The sequence below is a fragment of the Calonectris borealis genome, chromosome W (assembly GCF_964195595.1).
Source record: "Calonectris borealis chromosome W, bCalBor7.hap1.2, whole genome shotgun sequence".
In the NCBI taxonomy this organism is placed as follows: domain Eukaryota; kingdom Metazoa; phylum Chordata; class Aves; order Procellariiformes; family Procellariidae; genus Calonectris; species Calonectris borealis.
Window position 1 is genome coordinate 37,377,804 of NC_134351.1, and position 23,864 is coordinate 37,401,667.

The window sequence follows — 23,864 nt, forward strand, 5'->3', positions numbered from 1 at the left end:
CTAAGGATGGGCTGCCTTCTGTATCCTGGAGTCTCTGGGTGCTGCCTGTGGTTTGTAGTCTTCTCCAGATCCAAAATCTATTGTGTCGTGATAGTTTGTAAATTCCTGAGGTAATGGAAACTCCTCTGTTGATGAATGAGTCCTGTGTCCAAACACTCTCTCTTGCAGCTCAGCGATGTCGTTTCTGATGTCTGCCATCATCAGCAATAGGAAATCAAATGAACCTGGTGGGCCCTGCAGTCACAAGGCATGGTAATTAATAATAATCCACTTTGCTCTTACAGTTTTCAAACAGGTTGATATAATTACTCTTGCAGGGGTAACTCAGTAAAATGCTGCTTCATATTGATTGCCAGAAATTAAAGGTCTCTTTTTGAATCAACCTGTTCAGGAAACAATTTTCAAAAGGCGAATATTTTTGCAGACAGAGCCTACATTTACAAGATGCTCAGCCCTTTTGTTACTTAACAATTCTTTTGCTATATCTGCCTCCTAAGAGCATCTCAACACCTCATGGGAACAGAAGAGCTAAATCTTGGTTCCCTGTGTTCCTTATTAAACTGATAGAAATTACATTATTAGAATGAGTAATTAATCAATAATTATTAAAATTTAGTTAAAAAATTCTTTAGGGAATGCTGATATTTGGAAGGTATCTTTTCAATATGGTAACCCCACTGCTGTCCATCACTTACTAAATATATTGGTAATTACAATGCAGAGAGTATCCATCTGGTTTTATCTGATTTTAGAAAATCATAATTTCTTTTTAGCTGACTTCACACAGTAAAGTACACTATTTAATACTGAGGACACCCTGCTGGACACACTCTTAAAAATCCATTTCACCAATGAGAAAAGAGTGTAAGAAACAAAATTTTAAACAATTTCACCTGAAAACAGATTGTAACTACCCATCCTTCTCCTGATGACTTGCTCAAAGCCTATAGCTTGCCAAGGCCCAGAGAGATACGAGGGGCAGGATTTTAAAAGGTTTCAGGGATCAAACTCCTATTTGGAGCGTTGGCTGAACTGTACTAACTAGCACTCTGCATGGGATCTCATGCTACTGCCTTCTGAGCATGTCCCACCACTGTCATAGGGCAGAGGTGCACTTACTGCCTTCAGTGTCACACCCAGCAAGGGAAGAGGTGTGTAGGCAAAAAGCTTGGATGAAAACAGGTAATTACTTTCTTTCCAATAACATTTTCTGTGCATGTAAAGTATCTTTCACTGTGCTCTCGACACAGGAGAGGGTTTTTTTTTTCCCCCTTTTGGCTGGCCTGTTGTTAGTAGCCAACACCACTTTGCTGTGGAAATGCTTGCTGTGAGCAATACTTACAGGTATCCCCTTTGGTCCTGGTGCACCTCGCTCCCCCTGTAACCAATACCACCTCAGTTAGTTTGCTGTGACTAAAGGAAACCAAAAAAGCAGTTTGCCTCTGCAGACTCCCTTACTTACTGCCCCCAGATCAAGAATCATCAGCTTACGCTTGCTCAGAAAAAGAAAAGAAAGTGAAGGAGGAACGCAAGGAAATTGCCGCTGATTCTAGTGGGAGCAGAGTTGGGCACTTCTGATATTTCTCCTAGACAGTAACAAGCAAACCAGTTAACAGGAGAAATTCACAAAAGAGCATTCTAATGGAACGGGCTAAAGCATCAACATTTCTTCATGGAAAAGCCAAAAGAGCTGCAGAGAAAGGAAAGGAGCCTGCTTGACAGATAGCCTGGCAGGGCTATTTGCAAGACTTAAGGAATGGGAAGCACAAAATAGCAGAAGGAAGACATGAAAGGATGGGACAACAGGACATTTTCAGCTTAGCAAAGGAAATGAGATGGTAAAAGGATGTGACTACAAGTGTGTAGAGGGTCTCTCTAGCAAGCCTGCACTTCACATGTGCATGTGCCCACGTTATGGAAAACAGTACCTCTCCTCACCTTGCTACCATCTCTCCCTGGGGCTCCTGGTGGGCCCTGCAAGAGAAAAGAAAGTGTTCACAACGACGTGACAGGTTGTGGAGCTAAGGCCAATTGTGCAATGCATGACAGGAAGTGAGAATACTGACCACAGGGCCCCGTCTGCCCTGCTTAATATGTGATATGTCTGGAGATGGGCCCATAGGTCCCATTGATCCACGAGGGCCTGGCTGTCCCAGAGGTCCAGGTGACCCAGGAACTCCTTGACTCCCTTTCGGTCCTGGAGCCCCTGCAATCAACAGCAAAGGTTACTGGCCAGGGAAAGCCTTCAGGACACTTCATCAGTGCAAGCAGTGGGGACTGACTGTTTTTTGAACCACCTAATGGATTGGTTGCCTTAATGCACCCAAATCCACAACAACACAACCAACACAGCAGTCATCTGAGACATTACTCCTTGTCACAGTGGCTACAAGAGATCTTCACGAAACAATTAAACCTTGTGTATACAAAGAAACCAAGACTGCCACTGCCAGGCAATTAGGGACACAGACTGGGAATGAAAAGAAAAGCAGAAATGCCTCATTTTCACACAAAGAAGAAAAGGGCAAAAGAACAAGTCACATCTGAGAAACATCTCATAAAATGAAAGCCTCAGAAAACTCATGGGAATGTTGGGTCAAAGGCATCTACACAGAAGCAAGCCCTTTTCAGTGGTGGTTTGCACTTCTCTTTTGCCCAGTACGGTAGCCAATGTATTAGGGGCAAGAAAGGCTCTGTTCTTCCATTTTGCTTTCTATCCTTTTCAGCTTCTGCTGGTTCAGCAGAGAATGTTAGTTTTTAGAAAGCACACAGGCAACAAAGTATATGTTTAGTTCAAGAGAAACACTATGAAAAGCAAAACAGAAAATCAGGCACCTGAAACAACATTTGCACAAAATAAAGACCATTAAAGTGTCACTAGCTGAATTGCTTTATAATTAGAGGGGAAAGCACTTTTCTTCATACTGAAGGCATGTGAAAGACACAGGAAATGAAAGGCAGAGAGTAAAAAGGATTCAGCAGGACAGAATATTTACAATTAGGGTTTTCAAAAGGAGTAAAATCAAGTTTAATGATGAACCTCTCAGACTCCTCCTGAAGACCCAGCCATACTGTTGCTAACAGCAGGGCAGAGGAGGAGGTCAGCAGGGATGGTTTTCAAGTGGAACAGATAATTCTACAGTACCTCGGACAGCTCAGTCATGGGGAAACCAGATGGAAGACATGCAGAGTCAGGCCTACGTTAGAGAGATTGCAAGGTGATGCACTGTACATTTCAGAGTCTGACGCAGAATCTCTAACCACATTGTCCTTGCATTTATGATATACTGAAGACTGAAGATACTCATCCTCCAAGAAAATGAGATAAAGACTCAAAAACCAAAGCAAGACTGCAAACGTGGGGATAAATGGGGGGCAGTTCAGTAGGTAGTAAATCAAACCTCATAAGGAATGTCTGCTAGTCCTCTGTAAGAATATTCCCAAAACCCAGAACAATGCTAAAATTCCTTGGATTTATCGCTAACCCAAAATTAGATCTGCATTCAACAGAGTTGGAAAAACTTTTAGCATCACTGGCTGCAGGTTGCAAGGTGTCTGGCTTAAGTTAGAGCTTTAGGAACTCTCTGCTTTTCTCATTGTTTCAACCTATACTTTAGCAAAGGTGTGAGTGGAGTTTTACTTTTCTTTTCAGATTCCTTTGAATCTGGAACACAAAACCAACAAATGAATCCTTGCAAAACCAGATGAGGAAAAATAAAACAGTTGGCACAAACCCCCGCAAACTGAAAGCACATTTTCTGCTCTACTAATGACAGTGAGCTAAAGCAATAGGTATTCCTGAAATGAAATGGAGAGTGTTTTAAGATAGAGTTAAAAAACAGGAAATGACAACTGAAGCAGGTGAGATATCCCAGGGAGAGGGAGAAATTTAACACATACAGGACAAACACAGCTTGCATGCCAAGAAATACATGGAGACTAAGAAACACAATGGAGTAATGTTAGACAGTTGGCAGAGGCTGACCATAATGACCAGAAAGTTTTTCTTTTAAAATTTAGTACAAATGCAAATATAATAATAACAATCAAAATATGAAACACATGAAATCCTATCACACTGAAAGATTGAAGCTTATTATTTTTATTCATGGCACTATTGCACACTCACATCCCTCTGGTCTGTATCTTACCTGGGGGGCCTTGTTGGCCAGGCTGGCCTGGGGGGCCAGGGATATATGCATTAGATGCAAGCACTTTTTCACCAGTGATTTGTTTGCTAAGATCAGCAGCATTATTTGGTAGCAAAGCAACCTGCCAAAACCAAAAATCACTGTAAGCCTTTCATCATTCAGCTGGATAAATTACCTTTTTGGTTAAGCTTTCATGTGGACAAATAGCATATTTAAATACTTCAGGAAAATAGAAAATGTTTATTCATATCCTTCATTGAAATCATCAGAAAAAAATGTGACTGTGTTGAAGCCTATGACAGCAGTTACTCCTAAACTGGCCAGCTTGATTTTTTTCAAGTATGGACATGAAGATTTCCTTAAGCTCCTGCCATATTTTGTGGTCCCAAGGAAAACTGGCTCCCTGACCCTATGTCTCCTGCCAGCATTGATGGGACCTCCTCACAGGTAGTCAGAATCAGCTGGAAGGATGCCTGGGGACTCTTACTCTCACCTGTACATCTTTCTGACCGACCACCTTGCAGAAATCTGATGAGAAAACGTTGTCATGGAGAGTAACAGTCTACAACGCCTTTCCACAGGATGTTTCGGATGACCCATGGAGAAAAGTCAGGTTTTGCAGAAATGGTACCCTCCTCTGTCTTCCACATGGGGGGTGTGTGTGGGGGTGTGTGTGGGGGGGGGTGTGGGGGGGTGTGGGGGTGTGGGGGGGTGTGTGTAGTGTGAGCTCTGTATAGGGGATCCTAGAGATGATCCATACTTCAGGTATCATATACCCAGGAGGTCGCCCGGGCTTGAAAGATGCCACATGAAAAACATGGCACCATTTGATTTTAAGGCATTTATTCATTCTGGTACTTTCATTTCCCTTGGGACCTGGAGCCAGTACCCTAGTAGAAACCCTGATGTTTCCTGTGAGGCTGTTCACCTTTCAAGTCACCATGGAAATACTGCAAGTCAATCCAAATGGAAGGCAGGAGAAATTCAGGAGAGATACAGCAACAAGTTGTCAAAAACTTAAGTCTCATAACTGCTTGGTTCTTCTCAGGAAACCTTTTTCCTTATCTGAATTTTCCTCTGTTCATTTACTGCCCTTTCTCAGGACAACATTTGCTCAGATATTTAAGTTCTCAATTGCTGCACAAGCCCCTAACTTTTCAAAGGTTTCAATGAGAGCCCAAAATCCTTTGTGGATCTGGCCCTGTAACCATACTATTTAACCCAACAGACGTCTGGATCTGCTCTGCATAGTCACAAAACAAAAGTAAGTGAGAACGTAAGGAGAATTGCACACTATGGTTTAAAATGCTATTATCCATTACATCAGATGTTTAATTATCCACTTAACATCAATCTGCTTGCCTAGATTGAATATATTTAATAATTAAATGTATTTAGAAATATTCTGCAAACATTTAGTCTCTCCAGAGACAGCTGAGGGGAGATGACAAGCCAGGAGGATGATCTGCAGTGAGGAAAGGTGGTTATTAGTGGTGAGTGGCTGCATGTAGAGTTGGGAATTTTGCTCTGCCAAACAGAACTGAAGAGCTATTTCAGCAATACCAGGACAAATCTGTCCCTGGGTCAGCTTTGTTGCTGCCCTGATTTAATTTGGCTCACTGGATAATTTGATGCTGGATTCTGCAATATTTGCGTGGGAGAGCTGCATTAAATAAAATACATGATGACTTCTGCTATCTGACAATGCTTTTAATCAGCTATTTGGAATTCTCTGCACTGGACTGTTCTCAAGACTCCTACTTGTTTCTGTAATTATTTGATATACACCCTCCTGCCCTTAGTGCAAACATAATGTTTGTAAAGCACAGAAAAAAAATAATGCTATGCACTTGCAGTACATAGTATAACTGAGCAAACTTCTTTTGGCAAACAAGTTATTAGTTAAGGAATGCACTTTAAAGGGCAGCCAGTGCTTCTTGCAGTTTGGGGTTGGATGCACAGAACAGTTCTGAAGGAAGCAAAAGTGAGAAAAAAGTTGGAAATGCTGAGACAGTTCCTGGTGGCATTTCCGAAACACCAGTTTGATTTTTCAGACTGGAATTCAAAATGCGATGACAGGAATACAGGATTTATCAGCCATTTGTGACTCAGGTTTTGGAGAGCATTGCTGTTCCAAAGACAAGATGACTGCACTAAAGGCAAATTAAGTGACATGATGTAAGTCTTACAAGAATTTGTTAGATTCACTCCACTCCCACACAAATCAGTGGCTGGATGAGTTCAGCACTTCACAGAAGCCCCACAGGGTGTTTCTTTTGTGCTTACTCTTATGAATCTGCTTACATAGAAAATGGGGATCCAGCACACCTACTGCTCTGGGGTGGGCCCTTCGTGTGGTCATCTTTGGTTTTCCAAAGAAAAACATCGTCTTCATTTACCAATGACCCTGCAGATTTCACAGCCAACATCCCAGCCATTGCAGCACAGACCAAAGTGTGGGACTGCTGAAGCTAAAGGGCTACTACACGGGTCACAGCACCTTACATCTGTGGCTGGAGAGGAAAATTCAGTAGCTGGGGGCTCTCATAGCCACATTGGCCAGGGATCGGCACGAGGAGGTCTGCCGGCCGGCTCCGGTCAGCACACTGCAAAGTTGTGTTTCCCTGAGGTGCGTCCACCCTGTCCAGAGTGGGGTCCTGGCTGGATACAAATGGAAGGTTGCAAGGACCATCATGCTGCAAAACTTCCATTATGTGACACAAATCAACCAAGGGGTCTACAGTGCCAACACTGCCATGCTAAAACCGAGACACAGAGTTAAATCCTATGACTACCTGAGAGCATTATATTTTTCGAGCAGTTTTTGTGAGAATATTTTCAGTGTCATCAGTGAGTGTTTCTCCTTAGGGGTGGCCACAGTTGAGTGAAAGATTAATTGATCTCCTCTCTAGAGCTTGTACTTAAATTTCTGACCAGATCCTATTTTGGGGTTCTATTAGTATCCCAGCTGATAAATAAATGTCAATTAGTATATAGTCCCTGCCGTGAATAACTCTTCAGATTATATTGCAAATGGCCAGGCTGGAGTAAAAAGATGCATTTAGTGGCGAAGACTCATCATGAAGAGGATTTGGAAGTGTATTCTTTCTGTTGCTTAAATAAGATATTGACTTGTTCCTGCCAGCAAGGATGTTTTAACAACTTAGTATGTTAAAAAAATAAATCACATAACTGCTGTGAAAGCATCTACACATGCTTCCCCACTGAGTCAGTTGGACTTGAGGCATACACTAGGAGTGCCATAATACCCAGGCTCTGGTCTAGCTCACTGGTCTCTGATATCTTCTGGCCAGAAAATGGCTGTTAAATACACTGGGGCCAAACCATGTGTTTTTGATGTTGACTCGCATCCTCTCAGGAATTGGCTATACTTGCTGGCCTAATTTCTATTTCACCTTTTAACTGAACCAGGATCTTGGTCCAAAGTGACCTTGGCTTTCTCCATCCACAGCCATCTTAATGGCCCTTGGAAAATAATTTTTTTTTCCATGTGCATGCAAATATTAGTGAGGGTAAATTTTAAAGAAAGACAGTGCTAGAAACAATACTCCCATATGTTTTGTTGCATGCTGCATCTGGAGTTTTGGATAGTTTCTAGATCTGTGGTTTAGACGACTTTGACAGTGCTTGACAGGAGTGATGTGGAACATGGCTTTCTAATTAAGATGTTTAAACACATCTGTGCAATAGGATCCAGCTTACTTGATTTTTTAAAAATTGTTGGCTGTGTGTCAGCATGTCAGATATCTTTCCTCCAGTTTTCCAGCTTTCTGCTCTTCTTCCTTCCGGCAAGGTCTGAGATCAACCTAGGACTGCCCAGAGCCCCCTACTATTGGGACAGAGTATCCCACTGGATGACCATGCGAGGTGACTTTCTGTTCCTGATCCTAGAACTACTCTATCCTGGATCTGGAATCGATGTTGCAATCCTCCAAAAAGGTATTGGTGCCATCACCAGAGGTGGCAGGACTTGAGTTTACCCCTGTCCTAAGGAGACACAAAACCACACCTCTCACTTCCAGAAGCATACCCCAATTCCCAGTTGTAGGGTTTGCTGGACTGGATCCTTCACAGGCTCTTCTGCTAAACATAATTTTGAATCATAGAATCATAGAATCATACAGGTTGGAAAAGACCTCTAAGATCATCGAGTCCAACTGTCAACCCAACACCACCATGCCCACTACACCATGTCCCTAAGGGCCTCATCTACACGTCTTTTAAATACTTCCAGGGATGGTGACTCAACCACTTCCCTGGGCAGCCTGTTCCAAGGCCTGACCACTCTTTCAGTAAAGAAATTTTTCCTAATGTCCAATCTAAACCTCCCTTGGCGCAACTTGAGGCCATTTCCTCTCGTCCTATCGCTAGTTACTTGGCAGAAGAGACCAACACCCACCTCGCTACAACCTCCTTTCAGGTAGTTGTAGAGCACGATGAGGTCTCCCCTCAGCCTCCTCTTCTCCAGGCTAAACAACCCCAGTTCCTTCAGCCGCTCCTCATAGGACTTGTGCTCCAGGCCCTTCACCAGCTTCGTTGCCCTCCTCTGGACACACTCCAGCACCTCCACGTCCTTCTTGTAGTGAGGGGCCCAAAACGGAACACAGTATTCGAGGTGCGGCCTCACCAGTGCCGAGTACAGGGGCACGATCACCTCCTTACTCCTGCTGGCCACACCGTTTCTGATACAGGCCAGGATGCCATTGGCCTTCCTGGCCACCTGGGCACACTGCCGGCTCATGTTCAGTCGGCTGTCAATCAGCACCCCCAGGTCCTTTTCCTCCAGGCAGCTTTCCAGCCACTCTTCCCCAAGCCTGTAGCGTTGCCTGGGGTTGTTGTGGCCCAAGTGCAGGACCCGGCACTTGGCCTTGTTGAACCTCATACAGTTGGCCTCAGCCCATCGATCCAGCCTGTCCAGGTCCCTCTGCAGAGCCTTCCTACCCTCGAGCAGATCAACACTCCCGCCCAACTTGGTGTCGTCTGCAAACTTACTGAGGGAGCACTCGATCCCCTCGTCCAGATCATTGATAAAGATATTGAACAGGCCCGGCCCCAAAACTGAGCCCTGGGGAACACCGCTCGTGACCGGTCGCCAACTGGATTTAACTCCGTTCACCACAACTCTCTGGGCTTGGCCGTCCAGCCAGTTTTTTACCCAGCGAAGAGTACACCTGTCTAAGCCATGAGCCACCAGCTTCTCTAGGAGAATGCTGTGGGAGATAGTGTCAAAGGCCTTACTGAAGTCCAGGTAGACCACATCCACAGCCTTTCCCTCATCCACTAGGCGGGTCACCTGGTCATAGAAGGAGATCAGGTTGGTCAAGCAGGACCTGCCTTCCATGAACCCGTGCTGGCTGGGCCTGATCCCCTGGTTGTCCCAGACATGGCTTGTGAGCGCCCTCAAAACGAACCGCTCCATAACCTTCCCCGGCACCGAGGTCAGGCTGACCAGCCTGTAGTTCCCTGGATCCTCCTTCCGGCCCTCCTTGTAGATGGGCATCACATTGGCAAGCCTCCAGTTGTCCAGGACCTCCCCTGTTAACCAGGACTGCTGGTAAATGATGGAGAGTGGCTTGGCAAGCTCCTCCGCCAGCTCTCTCAGTACCCTCGGGTGGATCCCATCCGGCCCCATAGACTTGTGAGCGTCCAGGTGGCGTAGCAGGTCGTTAACTGCTTCCTCTTGAATTATGGGGGGTTTATCCTGCTCGCCGTCCCTGTCTTCCAGCTCAGGGGGCTGAGTACCCTGAGGATAACTGCTCTGACTATTAAAGACTGAGACAAAGAAGGCATTAAGTACCTCAGCCTTTTCCTCGTCCTCGGTGGCAACGTTCCCCCCCGCATCCAATAAAGGATGGAGATTCTCCTTGGCTCTCCTTTTGTCATTAATATACTTGTAAAAACATTTTTTGTTGTCTCTCACGACAGTGGCCAGGTTGAGTTCTAGCTGGGCTTTTGCCTTTCTAATTTCCTCTCTGCACGACCTAACGAGATCCCTGTACTCTTCTTGAGTTGCCTGCCCCTTCTTCCAAAGGTGATAAACTCTCCTTTTTTTCCTGAGTCCCAGTCAGAGCTCCCCATTCAGCCAGGCCGGTCGTCTTCCCCTCCCGTTCTTCTTGCGGCACATGGGGACAGCCCGCTCCTGCGCCTTTAAGACTTTCTTCTTGAAGAGTGTCCAGCCTTCCTGGACCCCTTTGCCCTTCAGGACTGTCTCCCAAGGGACCCTCTCGACCAGTGTCCTGAGCAGGCCAAAGTCCACCCTCCGGAAGTCCATGGTAGCGGTTTTGCTGGCCCCCCTCCTTACTTCACCAAGTATTGAGAATTCTATCATTTCATGGTCACTAAGCCCAAGCCAGCCTCCGACCACCACATCTCCCACCAGTCCTTCTCTGTTTGTGAACAGCAGGTCAAGCGAGGCATCTCCCCTGGTGGGCTCGCTTACCAGCTGTGTCAGGAAGTTATCTTCCACACACTCCAGGAACCTCCTCAACTGTTTCCTCTCTGCCGTGTTGTATTTCCAGCAGACATCCGGAAAGTTGAAGTCCCCCACGAGAACAAGGGCTAGCGACTGTGAGTCTTCTGCGAGCCTCTGGTAGAATATTTCGTCTGCCTCCTCATCCTGGTTTTGCATAAAGTTCATAAAATATGAAAGCCTTAACCACAAGACTAAAGACTCATTCCTATAAACTCTCTGGCAGACAGAAATTAATTTTTCTGTGCAAAACAGAACTTCAGCCGCAGATATTGAGAGATGTCTTCCCCAGACAAACTTGGCCATGGGGAGCGGCTGGTGAAACACGAGGGTTCATGTCTCCCTGGGCAGAGAAGCAGCATGAGGCCAGATCTCCTCTCAGCATGGACAAAAGCTCTCCTCTCTGTGGGGTAAAAAATGCTGAGGGTATCAGGGGACCATCTCTTCCAGCCCTGTCTGTGTGAGGCACAACCCAGTGGGCTCCCTCTGAGGATACCAAATAGATCAAGTTCCACTAGGAAGATACTTGGGGAAAATTTAGGCTATTGGCCATGACAAGACTTAGCAATGAGGCAAGCTGCTTAGTTTGGCCACAGCTACTGTACAAGTGCCCACAGCGACAGGTATCAATGGTGTTAGTTTTCCAGGACTGAGTTTTGAACACAGGCACCTAACAGTGGAAGTTAGACAGAGAAAACTTTCCATTAATTCAGGCCATTAGTTTCCACCAATTCTTGCAGCAAACGACTTGGCCAACAGTGTGATCCCAGATCCCTCCCTGGAGGTCAGTGCGAGCCTGCTCAGCATCACGGACTGCGGCTGGACAAACAGCCACTCAAAAGCACGTCTCCTTTTTAATGCGTTTGCTACCGATTGTTTGAAAACCACAATTTCCATCACACATGAAATTCTGTCACTTCCACATTTGTCTTCATGCTGATTCAGAAGGAAAACATGACATTTTGAGATTTTTGTGATAAAGAGTATGTCAAACCTCAGTGTATTTAATTTTAGTGAAGCAGATTTCTTTCTTCCTAATATAAATTACATTGAATGAATAACATTAAATGCAACAAGTGAATATATCAAATTGTGTTTTGACATAATGAAATTAAATGAGCACCCTGGGTGAAATAATTGCAGCCTGTCAACATGAATTGCTGGGGATATTTCTGCAGAACATTTCAATTTCAGAGAACCTGAATGTTCGAAGGAGATGTAACCAGAAAAGGCATTACACCTGCACCCCTGCACTTGGCTCTCCAAATCTTGTGCTGGGTCTCTGGGTTATTTCAATCCTACCCAAGTGCAAAAGGAGGCCAAATATAGGAGCAATTAAAGTTAAAGGCCAGGGGAAGTTTTTAAGTGCATTATACTGTACTTGCAAGGACAGAGGTGAAAACAAAAAAGATTGGGGCTGAGGGTTTTTCTTTTAAAAAAAATCAAAGCTAATGTATCTGCTAGTGACGTTTCTGTCTAGCCACACACCTATTTGGCAAGAATCCTGTATCAGCATCCTATTAATGCAAAATCATGTTCTCCCACATTCCCTCATCTGCAGAATGTCTTGCACTTGCATATACTAAAGGTGGATCAAGTCCAAAATCCTGTGCATTCAGAATGAATGAAAAGCTGAGGACAGCGCAGATTGCCAAGAAACCTGGGCTCAGACTGGGATGGGTGTTTGCCAGACCCCGTTACCATGAGCTTGGTAACACAGCTCCACGAGTTTGGTTAGCAATCTGCTTACAAGCAATGCAGAAGCATAAGGAAAAGATGCTGTTCCTATATGTTTTTAAAATATGTTGCCATCATCTTTATGGGCACAGCCCCATGACAGTGACAGCTCCAAACACTTAAATTTAACCTCAGTTGTCATAAAACATGCAGGTCTGGTAAAGACATGACTGATCAGTGTTCATACCTTTTGCTTCAGTTGTAAAACCGTCTGCTTTATTTGATGAAATTCCTTACAAGAGGCACAGCATGTCCCCGGTTTCGCCACATTTTCAGATTCCTCAGGAAGCCCAGCTGAAAGAAAGCAGTTTCCAATACAAATATAAAGATACAAAGGAAAGAAATTCATAAAGTGATTGCAAAAGCAACTGGAGCCTTGAAGGTTGTTACATTTCCCCAGACTGTGAAAAGAAGAGAGAATCTTGCCGTTATTAATGCTTTGACTGTGAATTGCTATGTAAGGCTGAGAAACTTTGCAGGGACAGCTCTGAGCTCATTTTTAAAGCAGCTGTTTCCAGTTAACAGTCTCTAAAGAATTTCTTTTTTTAATACCTGAAAAAGTTTACACCCCTTCTTTTATCTTTGTGTTTAGGGTAGACTAACCCTATAGATCTGAACTGATTTACAGTCCCCCGAAGGGCAAATTTTCATATGCTATAAAGTACAGTAAAATCCCTCACAATATGGTCATTTCATTCACTTTGCACAAACTGCTTTTTATCATTGCTGGTTATTCCTCCATGCGATGGAATCAGCCTGAACAGAGATGGGGATTGAGATTAATGACAGGGATTTAAATCCACACAATAGAAAGGGTCACACCTGTTGATACTATGCATGAATGGGATCTTTTCAAGAATCCATGAAATGATTCAAGCTGTAAGAGATATTGCAAATGTTATTTTTGTCCTTTTCCCAGTCCCATACACAGTGAAGCACTTCTGCATCACAAACAAGCACTGTTTTAACAGATGTCCGCTTAAAGAGAAATGTGGTTTCCAAAACACAGGGTGACACATACTGGCAAACTCTAGGTGAGCTTTTTTTCTTCCACAAGAGTGTATTGAGGCTCTGCATATGATGTCTGGCCTTGTATGATGTTACCTGGAAGGGTTATTGGACATGTTTGAACACTGACCTTTCAGAGCATGTCCTGTAGTGGAAAAACTCTGCAGGTGCTCCTGGATAAAGTCAGCAAATCTTCAAAATCTTCAAAAAGGATCAACTACAATGCGCTTAGCTATTGTGTTATACTTCTCACTTGGACACATGCTTTCATGTCCTTCATCTTTTCATAAGTGTGTATTGATTTTGAAAGCATCTGCATAATTTTTAATAAAAACAGAACTTTCTAATACTAAAGATATTATGTGGTACTTGACTTGAAATGTTTGCAGGGTCCAATAAGGAACATTGCACCCATCAGATGGTCATCTATGGACCATCGATGCACAAATTTAGGAAAACATGATTTTTGGTAGGTTTAGTCCATTGGATATAATGTCATGTCAGGTATACTTGCTTTTAGAAGACAAAGGTTTATTTCTCTTATCTCCTAATCAGGTAGGAGAGGGCTGTAAGGGCAAGATGCTGGAATGACCAGCAGCAGTAAGACATTGGTATTAGTGCTGAACTGGTCAGAAGATTAGGAGGCAAAGGCTTGGGGTTTTTCCCCACTCATCAACTGCCTGCTCCCACAGCTGCAGTCCAATGGCATTACAATAATCCACAATATTCCTCCATATTTTATTTAGCATTTTTATGGCAGTAAGCATGCTGTTATTTGAGCTTCCCAGCCCTTCCTGATAGCACACGGCTTGGTAATACCTGAACAGCTTTCTGTATGTTATCTGGATGGCTCAAAGATTTAAGGCCAAAAGGTACTACTTGGGGTTTTCCAATGAACTCTACATAGCATATAATAGAATTTCACCAAATTGCAGCTATGCTGGCTCCAAGACTGTTTGGCCACAACACCTCCCAGAGGGACTCCAACCTTCATGTGAAGATACCTGAATACGCAGCATCTGCTGGTTTCCTCACTGCTGTATTTCTAATGCTAATCATTTTACCTTTTACTTCTTCCAAAGCCTCTTTTCCCATAAGCCTTTCTCTGGTAGATTAAAGAATCTGCAGCATGTAGGGTTTTTTACCTTAACAACAAATTGATATGCTGTAATCAAGACCCCTCTTGATATTTCTATAAGGTAAGTTTTCTCTTGACCACAAGTCAGTATTGTGGCTCTCTTGTGGAATTCTTCCCCCCTCTCCAATTTTTCAACTTCCTTTAAAAAAATCAGCATTTTGACATGTCCATTTTTGGACCTGTGTAGGATTTACAGATGCACATATATAGAGCCATTAAAAAAAAATGCCTTTTTTTTCCCAAACTCCAATAAAGTTTGGGTTTGGTACTAGTCTTAACCAAAATTTCTTTTAATAGATATCTTACCAAATGAGTTCCCTCATAAAATGCACGCATTGTGTTAAGAAATGTTGCTGAAAGCAACATACAGTCATAGGAAGAAACTGCCAGAGCCTCTGCTATTTGAAACCTAATACAATCCCACTAGAATAATTGGAATTATGTGCAGATTAAGCAATGATGAATTTGGCCTCGTGTTTCATTATAAAATCCAGTTTATCTTCCAGAAGGATGTGGTACACAGGACTGACAAGTACAGATAAAACAGGGCTGTAACAATCCATGGAGATGAATGGGGGGGGTCAGCTAATGTTTGGAAAATATCATACCAGTGAGATTTCTGCAAATCCAGTTGGATTGACTTGTCGGAGGAAGAAGTCCAACAGTGTCACATAAGCAAGCATGAACTGTGTCCCAGGAGAGAGGTGGAATCCCCCTAACTCATACCAGACAGAGGTGATGATTTGCCCAGGGAAGGAGTCATCCATCAAATATTCGCTCTACCCCCAACTGATTCCGTATCAGGACCAAACTACGAATAAAGCCAGAATAAAGCATGGATAAAGCCAGAAGCCACCTAGGACAGGCCAGAGGGGGCAGGAAGCAATTAGATGGAGCCACCCATGCACAGTGCAGATGCTGAGGTCACCTAACAGGGTAAGTTTGGCCAGCACTGAGCAAGACACTTATATAACCTGTTTTCATTGCACAGACCTACACTGGGAAACTAAAATTATTTCAGAGAAGGTTTAAACCAGCCCCATTTTATGAAGGCTTTCCAAAGCACGAAGTCTAGCTCACGCTAGACTTTGCTGTCCTGACAGGGGTCCTTTCATCTAGGCGAGACACCAGTGAGCTCCGTGGCGCCTATTGATAAGAGAAATGCTCAGGGGAGCCATGTGTTTTCTTTGCATGTGCTTGAAGATGCTGGAAGAGAAGGAGATACTGGCGGGGGAGAGCTCTACAGGGAGCTGGGCTGCGGGTGGTCTTCACGTGGAGACTGTTGAGTTGATTGTCTGTGTTGTATTATCTGGGCTCAGCCTGCTGAGATGGTTTAATTTGCCTACTTATGTGTGGGTAGCTGTATTGTCTCCATCAAATGCAACATGACTGTGGATGCGGGAAAAATGCTCCCTATTCTTGTGCCCAAAGCACTCGGTCAAGACCACTTCTTGTAGCTCAGAGCCAAAAAAGCACCCGGATTGCAACCTTCAGGCATGGCACGATAAAAACATGAATAATAATCTCCCAGGAAACATGCAACACAGTTAAAGCTGGAGAGGGATACCCTACGTGTGTTTTCATGTCTTTCACACTAAATTTTAAAATAAAATGTAAGTGTTCCAGCTACCATGAAAAGCAAATCATCTGTTTATTAGGAAGTAATTCCAGTTTGGATGCAGTGCTCTCCGGGGCAGTGCAGGGCTGGGGCTGACCACGGGGCGGTGCGTTGCTACACCCAGTTCCTCGCGGCTGCCGAAAAACTTGATTTTCTTCGGGACAAGTTATGGACACAAGCCCTGTGAAATAGCAATGGCAAACTCCTATTTCATTTGCACCAGAGGTCTGGCAATTAGTAACATTAACTTGGAGTACAGCGGGGTAACAGAGCAGAAAGTGTCCTCTGCTTCACGCAGCTGATTTGGGAAATGTTTTGAGAGATGGGTATTTCATTTCAGATTAACTACTGGAACAGACATTTTTATGTTGTTGTGGTTTAACCTGGCAGGCAGCCAAATACCACACAGCTGCTTGCTCACTCTCCCCCCACCACAGTGGGACGGGAGGAGAATCGGAAGGGTAAGAGTGAGAAAAACTCGTGGGTTGAGATAAAAACAGTTTAATAGAACAGAAAAGGAAGGGAAAATAATAATGATAATAATAGAATATACGAAATGAGTGATGCACAAAGCAATTGGTCACCACCCACGCTGACCGATAACCAAGTAGCGATCGGTACTTCCTGGATCATGCCTACCATTCATATACTGAGCATGACGTCACATGGTATGGAATACCCCATTGGCCAGCTGGGCTAGCTGTCCTGGCTATGTTCCCTCCCAAATGCTTGGTTTTTTTTTTAAAGCTGAATGTCCTTGACTAGCAGGGTACTTAGCAGCAACTGAAAACATCAGTGCGTTATCAACATTCTTCTCATACTAAATCCAAAACACAGCACTAGGAAGGAATTTAACTCTATCCCAGCCGAAACCAGGACAGTATCCACCCCTTATTCTATACCATTTACGTCATGCTTAGGGTTCACATTTTCTAATACATTCCAATTAATCACCACCACCTTTCTTGTCTTTTTATATATATATGTATACAGACAGATATCATCCACTTAGTCTATGGGTCATCCCTCTAAAATGTCCATTGAGTTCATTTAGTCCATGACTTTGGGCTCCATCTCTCATAACAGTCTCTCAGGGCAGGAGAGATGGTGTGTGGTGCTGGATTGTTGCATGCTGAGGCCAGTTCTGGTTCCATTATCGCTGTGCTCGTCTGATTCTATCACCGTTGCACTTTGCTTAGTTTCATTGGAGTTCATTCTTCATTAATCTGGGTGATTTTTACTGCAATACCATTGATAGCAACCATAGAAATAATGATATACAATATCATATAACAATTGACATCATACAATCCAGTTCATTGGCTATTTTCACCCAAAATCAAATCCCCTTGAGGTACACATTGGACTTCCCCATCCTTTCGCATTACCCACCAAGTGTACCCAGGTCCTTGAGCAAAAGCAATCCCACGGATGGGTTTTCCCTTGCCCGAGGCAGGAGTAACCCAGACTGTCTTCCCCAGCATATTCCTTAAGTGTATTACAGGGACTTTATCTCCATCTACAGTACGCAAAAGTTTTGACTGGGCAGGGCCAGCTCGAGTGACAGATCCCCTGGTGTTGACTAACCAGGTGGCTTTTGCTAAATGTGTGTCCCAATGCTTGAATGTCCCACCACCCATTGCTCTCAGCGTAGTCTTTAGCAGTCCATTGTATCGTTCGATTTTCCCGGAGGCTGGTGCATGGTAGGGGATGTGATAGACCCACTCAATGCCATGCTCTTTGGCCCAGGTGTCTATGAGGGTGTTTCGGAAGTGAGTCCCGTTGTCTGACTCAATTCTTTCTGGGGTGCCATGTCGCCATAGGACTTGCTTTTCAAGGCCCAGGATGGTGTTCTGGGTGGTGCCATGGGGCACAGGATATGTTTCCAGCCATCCTGTGGTTACTTCCACCATGGTGAGCAAATAGCGCTTGCCCTGTCAGGTTTGTGGGAGTGTGATATAATCAATCTGCCAGGACTCCCTATATTTATATTTCAACCATCGTTCCCCAAACCAAAGAGGCTTTACTCGCTTGGCTTGCTTGATTGCAGCGCATGTTTCACATTCATGGATAACCTGTGCAATAGCGTCCATGGTCAAGTCCACCCCTCGATCACGAGCCCATCTATATGTTGCATCTCTCCCTTGGTGGCCGGAGGTGTCATGGGCCCACCAAGCTATAAATAATTCACCCTTATGTTGCCAGTCCAGATCCACCTGAGCCACTTCAATCTTAGCAGCCTGGTCCACCTGCTGGTTGTTTTGGTGTTCTTCAGTGGCCCGACTCTTGGGTACGTGAGCATCTACGTGACGTACTTTTACAGCCAGATTCTCTACTCGGGCAGCAATATCTTGCCACAGTGCGGCAGCCCAGATGGGTTTACCTCTGCGCTGCCAGTTGTTCTGCTTCCACTGCTGCAACCATCCCCACAGGGCATTTGCCACCATCCATGAGTCAGTATAGAGATAAAGTACTGGCCATTTTTCTCGTTCGGCAATGTCCAAGGCCAGCTGGATGGCTTTCACCTCTGCAAACTGACTCGATTCACCTTCTCCTTCAGCAGTTCCTGCAACTTGTCATACAGGACTCCATACAGCAGCCTTCCACCTCCGATGCTTTCCCACAAGGCGACAGGACCCATCAGTGAACAGGGCATATTGCTTCTCATTTTCTGGTAGTTTATTATACAGTGGGGCCTCTTCAGCATGCGTCACCTCCTCCTCTGGGGATATTCCAAAATCTTTGCCTTCTGGCCAGTTCGTGATCACCTCCAAGATTCCTGGGCGACTGGGGTTTCCTATTCGGGCCCGTTGTGTGATCAGTGCGACCCACTTACTCCACGTAGCATCGGTTGCATGATGTGTAGAGGGGACCTTCTCTTTGAACATCCAGCCCAGCACCGGCAGTCGGGGTGCCAGGAGGAGCTGTGCTTCAGTACCAACCACTTCGGTAGCAGCTTGAATCCCTTCATATGCTGCCAATATCTCCTTCTCAGTTGGAGTGTAGCGGGCCTCGGATCCTCTGTATCCCCGACTCCAGAACCCTAAGGGTCGACCTCGAGTCTCCCCTGGTGCTTTCTGCCAGAGGCTCCAGGTAGGACCATTCTCCCCGGCTGTGGTGTAGAACACATTCTTCACATCTTGTCCTGCCCAGACTGGCCCAAGGGCTACTGCCTGAACTATCTCCTGTTTAATTTGTTCAAAGGCTTGTCGTTGCTCAGGGCCCCATTTGAAGTCGTTCTTCTTCCTGGTCACGTGATAGAGGGGGCTTACAATCAGGCTGTAATCTGGAATATGCATTCTCCAAAAGCCCACAACGCCTAAGAAGGCTTGTGTTTCCTTTTTGCTAGTTGGTGGGGACATGGCTGTTATTTTGTTGGTCACATCCGTTGGGATCTGACGACGTCCATCTTGCCATTTTATTCCTAAAAACTGGATCTCCTGTGCAGGTCCCTTGACCTTACTTTGTTTTATGGCAAAACCAGCCTTCAGAAGGATTTGGACTATTCTCTCCCCTTTCTCAAAAACTTCCTCTGCTGTATTGCCCCACACAATGATGTCATCAATGTATTGCAGGTGTTCCAGAGCCTCACCCTGTTCCAGTGCAGTGTGGATCAGTCCATGGCAAATGGTAGGGCTGTGTTTCCACCCCTGGGGCAGTCGGTTCCAGGTGTACTGGACACCCCTCCAAGTGTAAGCAAACTGTGGCCTGCCCTGTTCCGCCAAAGGGATTGAGAAGAACGCATTAGCGATATCCATGGTGGTGTACCACTTGGCTGCCTTTCACTCCAGTTCGTATTGAAGTTCTGGCATGTCAGGCACGGCAGCACTCAGTGGCGGCGTGACTTGGTTCAGGCCACGGTAGTCTACTGTTAGTCTCCACTCTCCATTGGACTTTCACACTGGCCATATGGGACTGTTAAAGGGTGAGCGAGTCTTACTGATCACTCCGTGGCTCTCCAGTCGACGAATCAGCTCATGAATGGGAAGCAGGGAATCTCGGTTGGTGCGATATTGCCGCCGGTGCACTGTTGTGGTAGCGATTGGTACCTGCTGTTCTTCAACCCTCAGCAACCCCACAACAGAAGGGTCCTCCGAGAGACTGGGCAAGGTGGACAGCTGTTTAATTTCCTCTGTCTCCAGGGCAGCTATACCAACAGCCCACCGGTACCCTTTTGGGTCCTTGAAATACCCTCTCCTGAGGTAGTCTATGCCAAGGATGCACGGAGCCTCTGGGCCAGTCACAATGGGGTGCTTCTTACGAGCGGTATTCCCCAGGGCTCAGTACTGGGGCCGGTCCTGTTCAATATCTTCATCAATGATTTGGACGAGGGGATCAAGTGCTCCCTCAGTAAGTTTGCAGACGACACCAAGTTGGGCGGGAGTGTTGATCTGCTCGAGGGTAGGAAGGCTCTGCAGAGGGACCTGGACAGGCTGGATCGATGGGCCGAGGCCAACTGTATGAGATTCAACAAGGCCAAGTGCCGGGTCCTGCACTTCGGCCACAACAACCCCAGGCAACGCTACAGGCTTGGGGAAGAGTGGCTGGAAAGCTGCCCAGAGGAAAAGGACCTGGGGGTACTGGTTGACAGCCGGCTGAACATGAGCCAGCAGTGTGCTCAGGTGGCCAAGAAGGCCAACGGCATCCTGGCCTGTATCAGAAATAGTGTGGCCAGCAGGAGCAGGGAGGTGATCGTGCCCCTGTACTCGGCACTGGTGAGGCCGCACCTCGAATACTGTGTTCAGTTTTGGGCCCCTCACTACAAGAAGGACATGGAGGTGCTGGAGTGTGTCCAGAGGAGGGCAACGAAGCTGGTGAAGGGCCTGGAGCACAAGCCTTATGAGGAGCGGCTGAGGGAACTGGGGTTGTTTAGCCTGGAGAAGAGGAGGCTGAGGGGAGACCTCATCGCGCTCTACAACTACCTGAAAGGAGGTTGTAGCGAGGTGGGTGTTGGTCTCTTCTGCCAAGTAACTAGCGATAGGACAAGAGGAAATGGCCTCAAGTTGCACCAAGGGAGGTTTAGATTGAACATTAGGAGAAATTTCTTTACTGAAAGAGTGGTCAGACCTTGGAACAGGCTGCCCAGGGAAGTGGTGGAGTCACCATCCCTGGAGGTATTTAAAAGACGTGTAGATGAGGCCCTTAGGGACATGGTGTAGTGGGCATGGTGGTGTTGGGTTGACGGTTGGACACGATGATCTTAGAGGTCTTTTCCAACCTGTATGATTCTATGATTCTATGATTCTATTCTGCCACTCCTTCCCCGTTAGGCTCACTTCGGCCTCCAATACAGTTAACTCTTGGGATCCCCCTGTCACTCCAGAAATACAAATGGGTTCTGCCCCTTCATAGCTTGATGGCATCAGGGTACACTGTGCACCAGTGTCTACTAGATCCTTATACTCCTGTGGGTCTGATGTGCCAGGCCATCGAATCCACACAGTCCAGTAAACCCGGTTGTCCCTTTCCTCCACCTGGCCCGAGGCAGGGCCCCTCTAGTTCTGGTCATAGTATCCGCTTCTCACTTCTTGCAAACGCGAGTCCAGAATTTGATTCATTACAATCCAAAGTAAGATCAGCCCTTCTACTCTCTCTGGGGAACTGTTCACTGGAAACTGGACCGTCATGAAACAGGTTTTTCCTGAAAAGTGGAGCAGCATTTTTCCTGGGATAACCCCCTTGTGTAACTGTTTTTCCTTGCAACTCACGTACCTGTGCCTCTAGGGTCAAGGTAGGTTTTCCATCCCACTGCCTCATGTCCTCTCCGTGGTCACGCAGGTAAAACCACAGGGTGCCCCGTGGTGTGTACTTTCGATATCCTCTCTCTTGAGGAGAAAAACGCTGACTCCTAATGGCTGAGATACTGGTCCGTACAGGTGGAGAATAGGACATATCCTCTTTGAGTTGCTGGACCTCCCGGGACAGTTTCTCCACAGCCGAGACAAGGGAGGAGGAGACAGTTTCTTCGTATTCCCATAGTCTGCCAACCACGTCATCCACCGTTGGTGCTTCTTCCTCTTTCCAGCACAGTACTGCCAACGAACTGGCATGTGACGCTGGTGCGCTCCGTACCAACTTCCGTCACATGGGTCACGTGCACTGGACGTCATCTGGATCTTTGGGCTTTTGGTCGTTGTCCAGGTCACTATAAACCACCTCCAGCACGCCTAATTCTCTCAGGTACTGGATACCTCTCTCCATAGTGGTCCATTTGCCTGGGCGATGTATAACATCTTCCTTGAAGGGATACCTTTCCTTCACGCCTGACAGCAGTCGCCTCCAGAGGCTGAGGGCTTGTGCCCCTTTTCCAATTGCTTTGTCAATGCCCCCTTCCCTAGCAAGGGATCCCAGTTGTTTGGCTTCTTTCCCCTCTAATTCCAGGCTACTGGCCCCATTATCCCAGCATCGGAGCAGCCAGGTAACAATATGCTCGCCTGGACGACGGCTGAAATCTTTCCGCACATCTCGCAACTCACTCAGGGATAGGGATTGGGTGGTTTCTGTCTCGTTTATGAGTTCTTCCTCTTCCTCCTCCCCTCCTCGTGATGGCCCTGCTTTTCCATCATCCCTTTCTAAATGACCTGACTTTTGCTTCCAAGATTTCCTCTTCTGTACAGGGGTGACGGATACCAACAAGGGTTGGTCCTCTGGTTCAGCTGTAGTACCCGTCACGGGGGTTGGAGTGGCCGCAGTGCTCGTCGCGGGGGTTGGAGTAGCCGCAGTGCCCGTCGTGGGGGTTGGAGTAGCGGCAGTGCCTGTCGCGGGGGTTGGAGTAGCCGCAGTGCCCGTCATTTTGTCATCAGATCCGGAGACCTTCTCTCCCCCTTGAGGGTTCTGAATAGTGTTGAACAGGGCTCGGTAGGCATGGGCCAGGCCCCAGCACATTGCAGTGATTTGTGTTTCTCTGGAATTGCCAGGGTGACAGCATGCTTTCTCCAAATATTCTACTAATTTTTCAGGATTCTGCACTTGTTCAGGGGTGAAGTTCCAAAACATTGGAGGTGCCCACTGTCCTAGGCACTTGCCCATACTATCCCACACACCCTGCCACTCATAACTATCCAGCCTCGGGGCAGATCTCTGGGTGGTATTCTGAAATAGTTGTTTAACCTTAAACAAGGCCTGAAACACATTCAGGAGACATAGCAATAGGAACATGCTGGTTTGAACATCCCAAGGATATTCAAAATCCTCAAAAGCTATTGTAATCAGCCTGGAGGAGAAGGGGAAGGTGAAGGAAGCTGTCTCCCCTGTAAATTGGCCCTCCGAGGAGAAGAGGTAAAAAGTCTAATTATTAATAGTTTCCCAAAGATAGCTCCCGAAGAACAGGAATGACGGCAGTGCTGAATACAGGCTCCTGATCAATAATTTTATCATAACATAAACCAGTGTCACACAGTATAACAAAGCGATGACCTTAATCCATTTCCCAGAGATGACCAACCCCACATAAAAACTGATAATCAGCAGTATAGACAGCCAGTAAGGTGCTATATACCACAACTGCAAGAACAGATCCAAAAACTCTGAGAGCAAATAAACCAACATTGTGACCAGCGACTACTACACTGATATAATGAATGCTTATAACAAATTTGTTTTAACCCATTCGGGTCAGATGTGTCGTTATCTCAACCCTTCAAGCCCCACGTTGGGCGCCAAAAAGGACTGTTGTGGTTTAACCTGGCAGGCAGCCAAATACCACGCAGCCGCTCATCACTC

At 45.9% G+C, this 23,864-nt stretch overlaps 1 protein-coding gene across 1 annotated transcript in view; it reads right to left on the bottom strand.

Annotated features, from left to right (window-relative positions):
• The window catches only part of LOC142074905 (collagen and calcium-binding EGF domain-containing protein 1-like), a 181,395-nt gene continuing 157,531 nt past the window's right edge, over positions 1 to 23,864 (bottom strand). The window contains exons 6-11 of the mRNA XM_075135870.1: positions 12,566 to 12,672; positions 4,152 to 4,272; positions 2,067 to 2,206; positions 1,939 to 1,974; positions 1,343 to 1,378; positions 1 to 234 (exon numbers count right to left, since the gene is read on the bottom strand). Of these exons, the coding sequence (XP_074991971.1) occupies positions 1 to 234; positions 1,343 to 1,378; positions 1,939 to 1,974; positions 2,067 to 2,206; positions 4,152 to 4,272; positions 12,566 to 12,672 (674 nt within the window). The remainder of the gene's footprint in view (positions 235 to 1,342; positions 1,379 to 1,938; positions 1,975 to 2,066; positions 2,207 to 4,151; positions 4,273 to 12,565; positions 12,673 to 23,864) is intronic.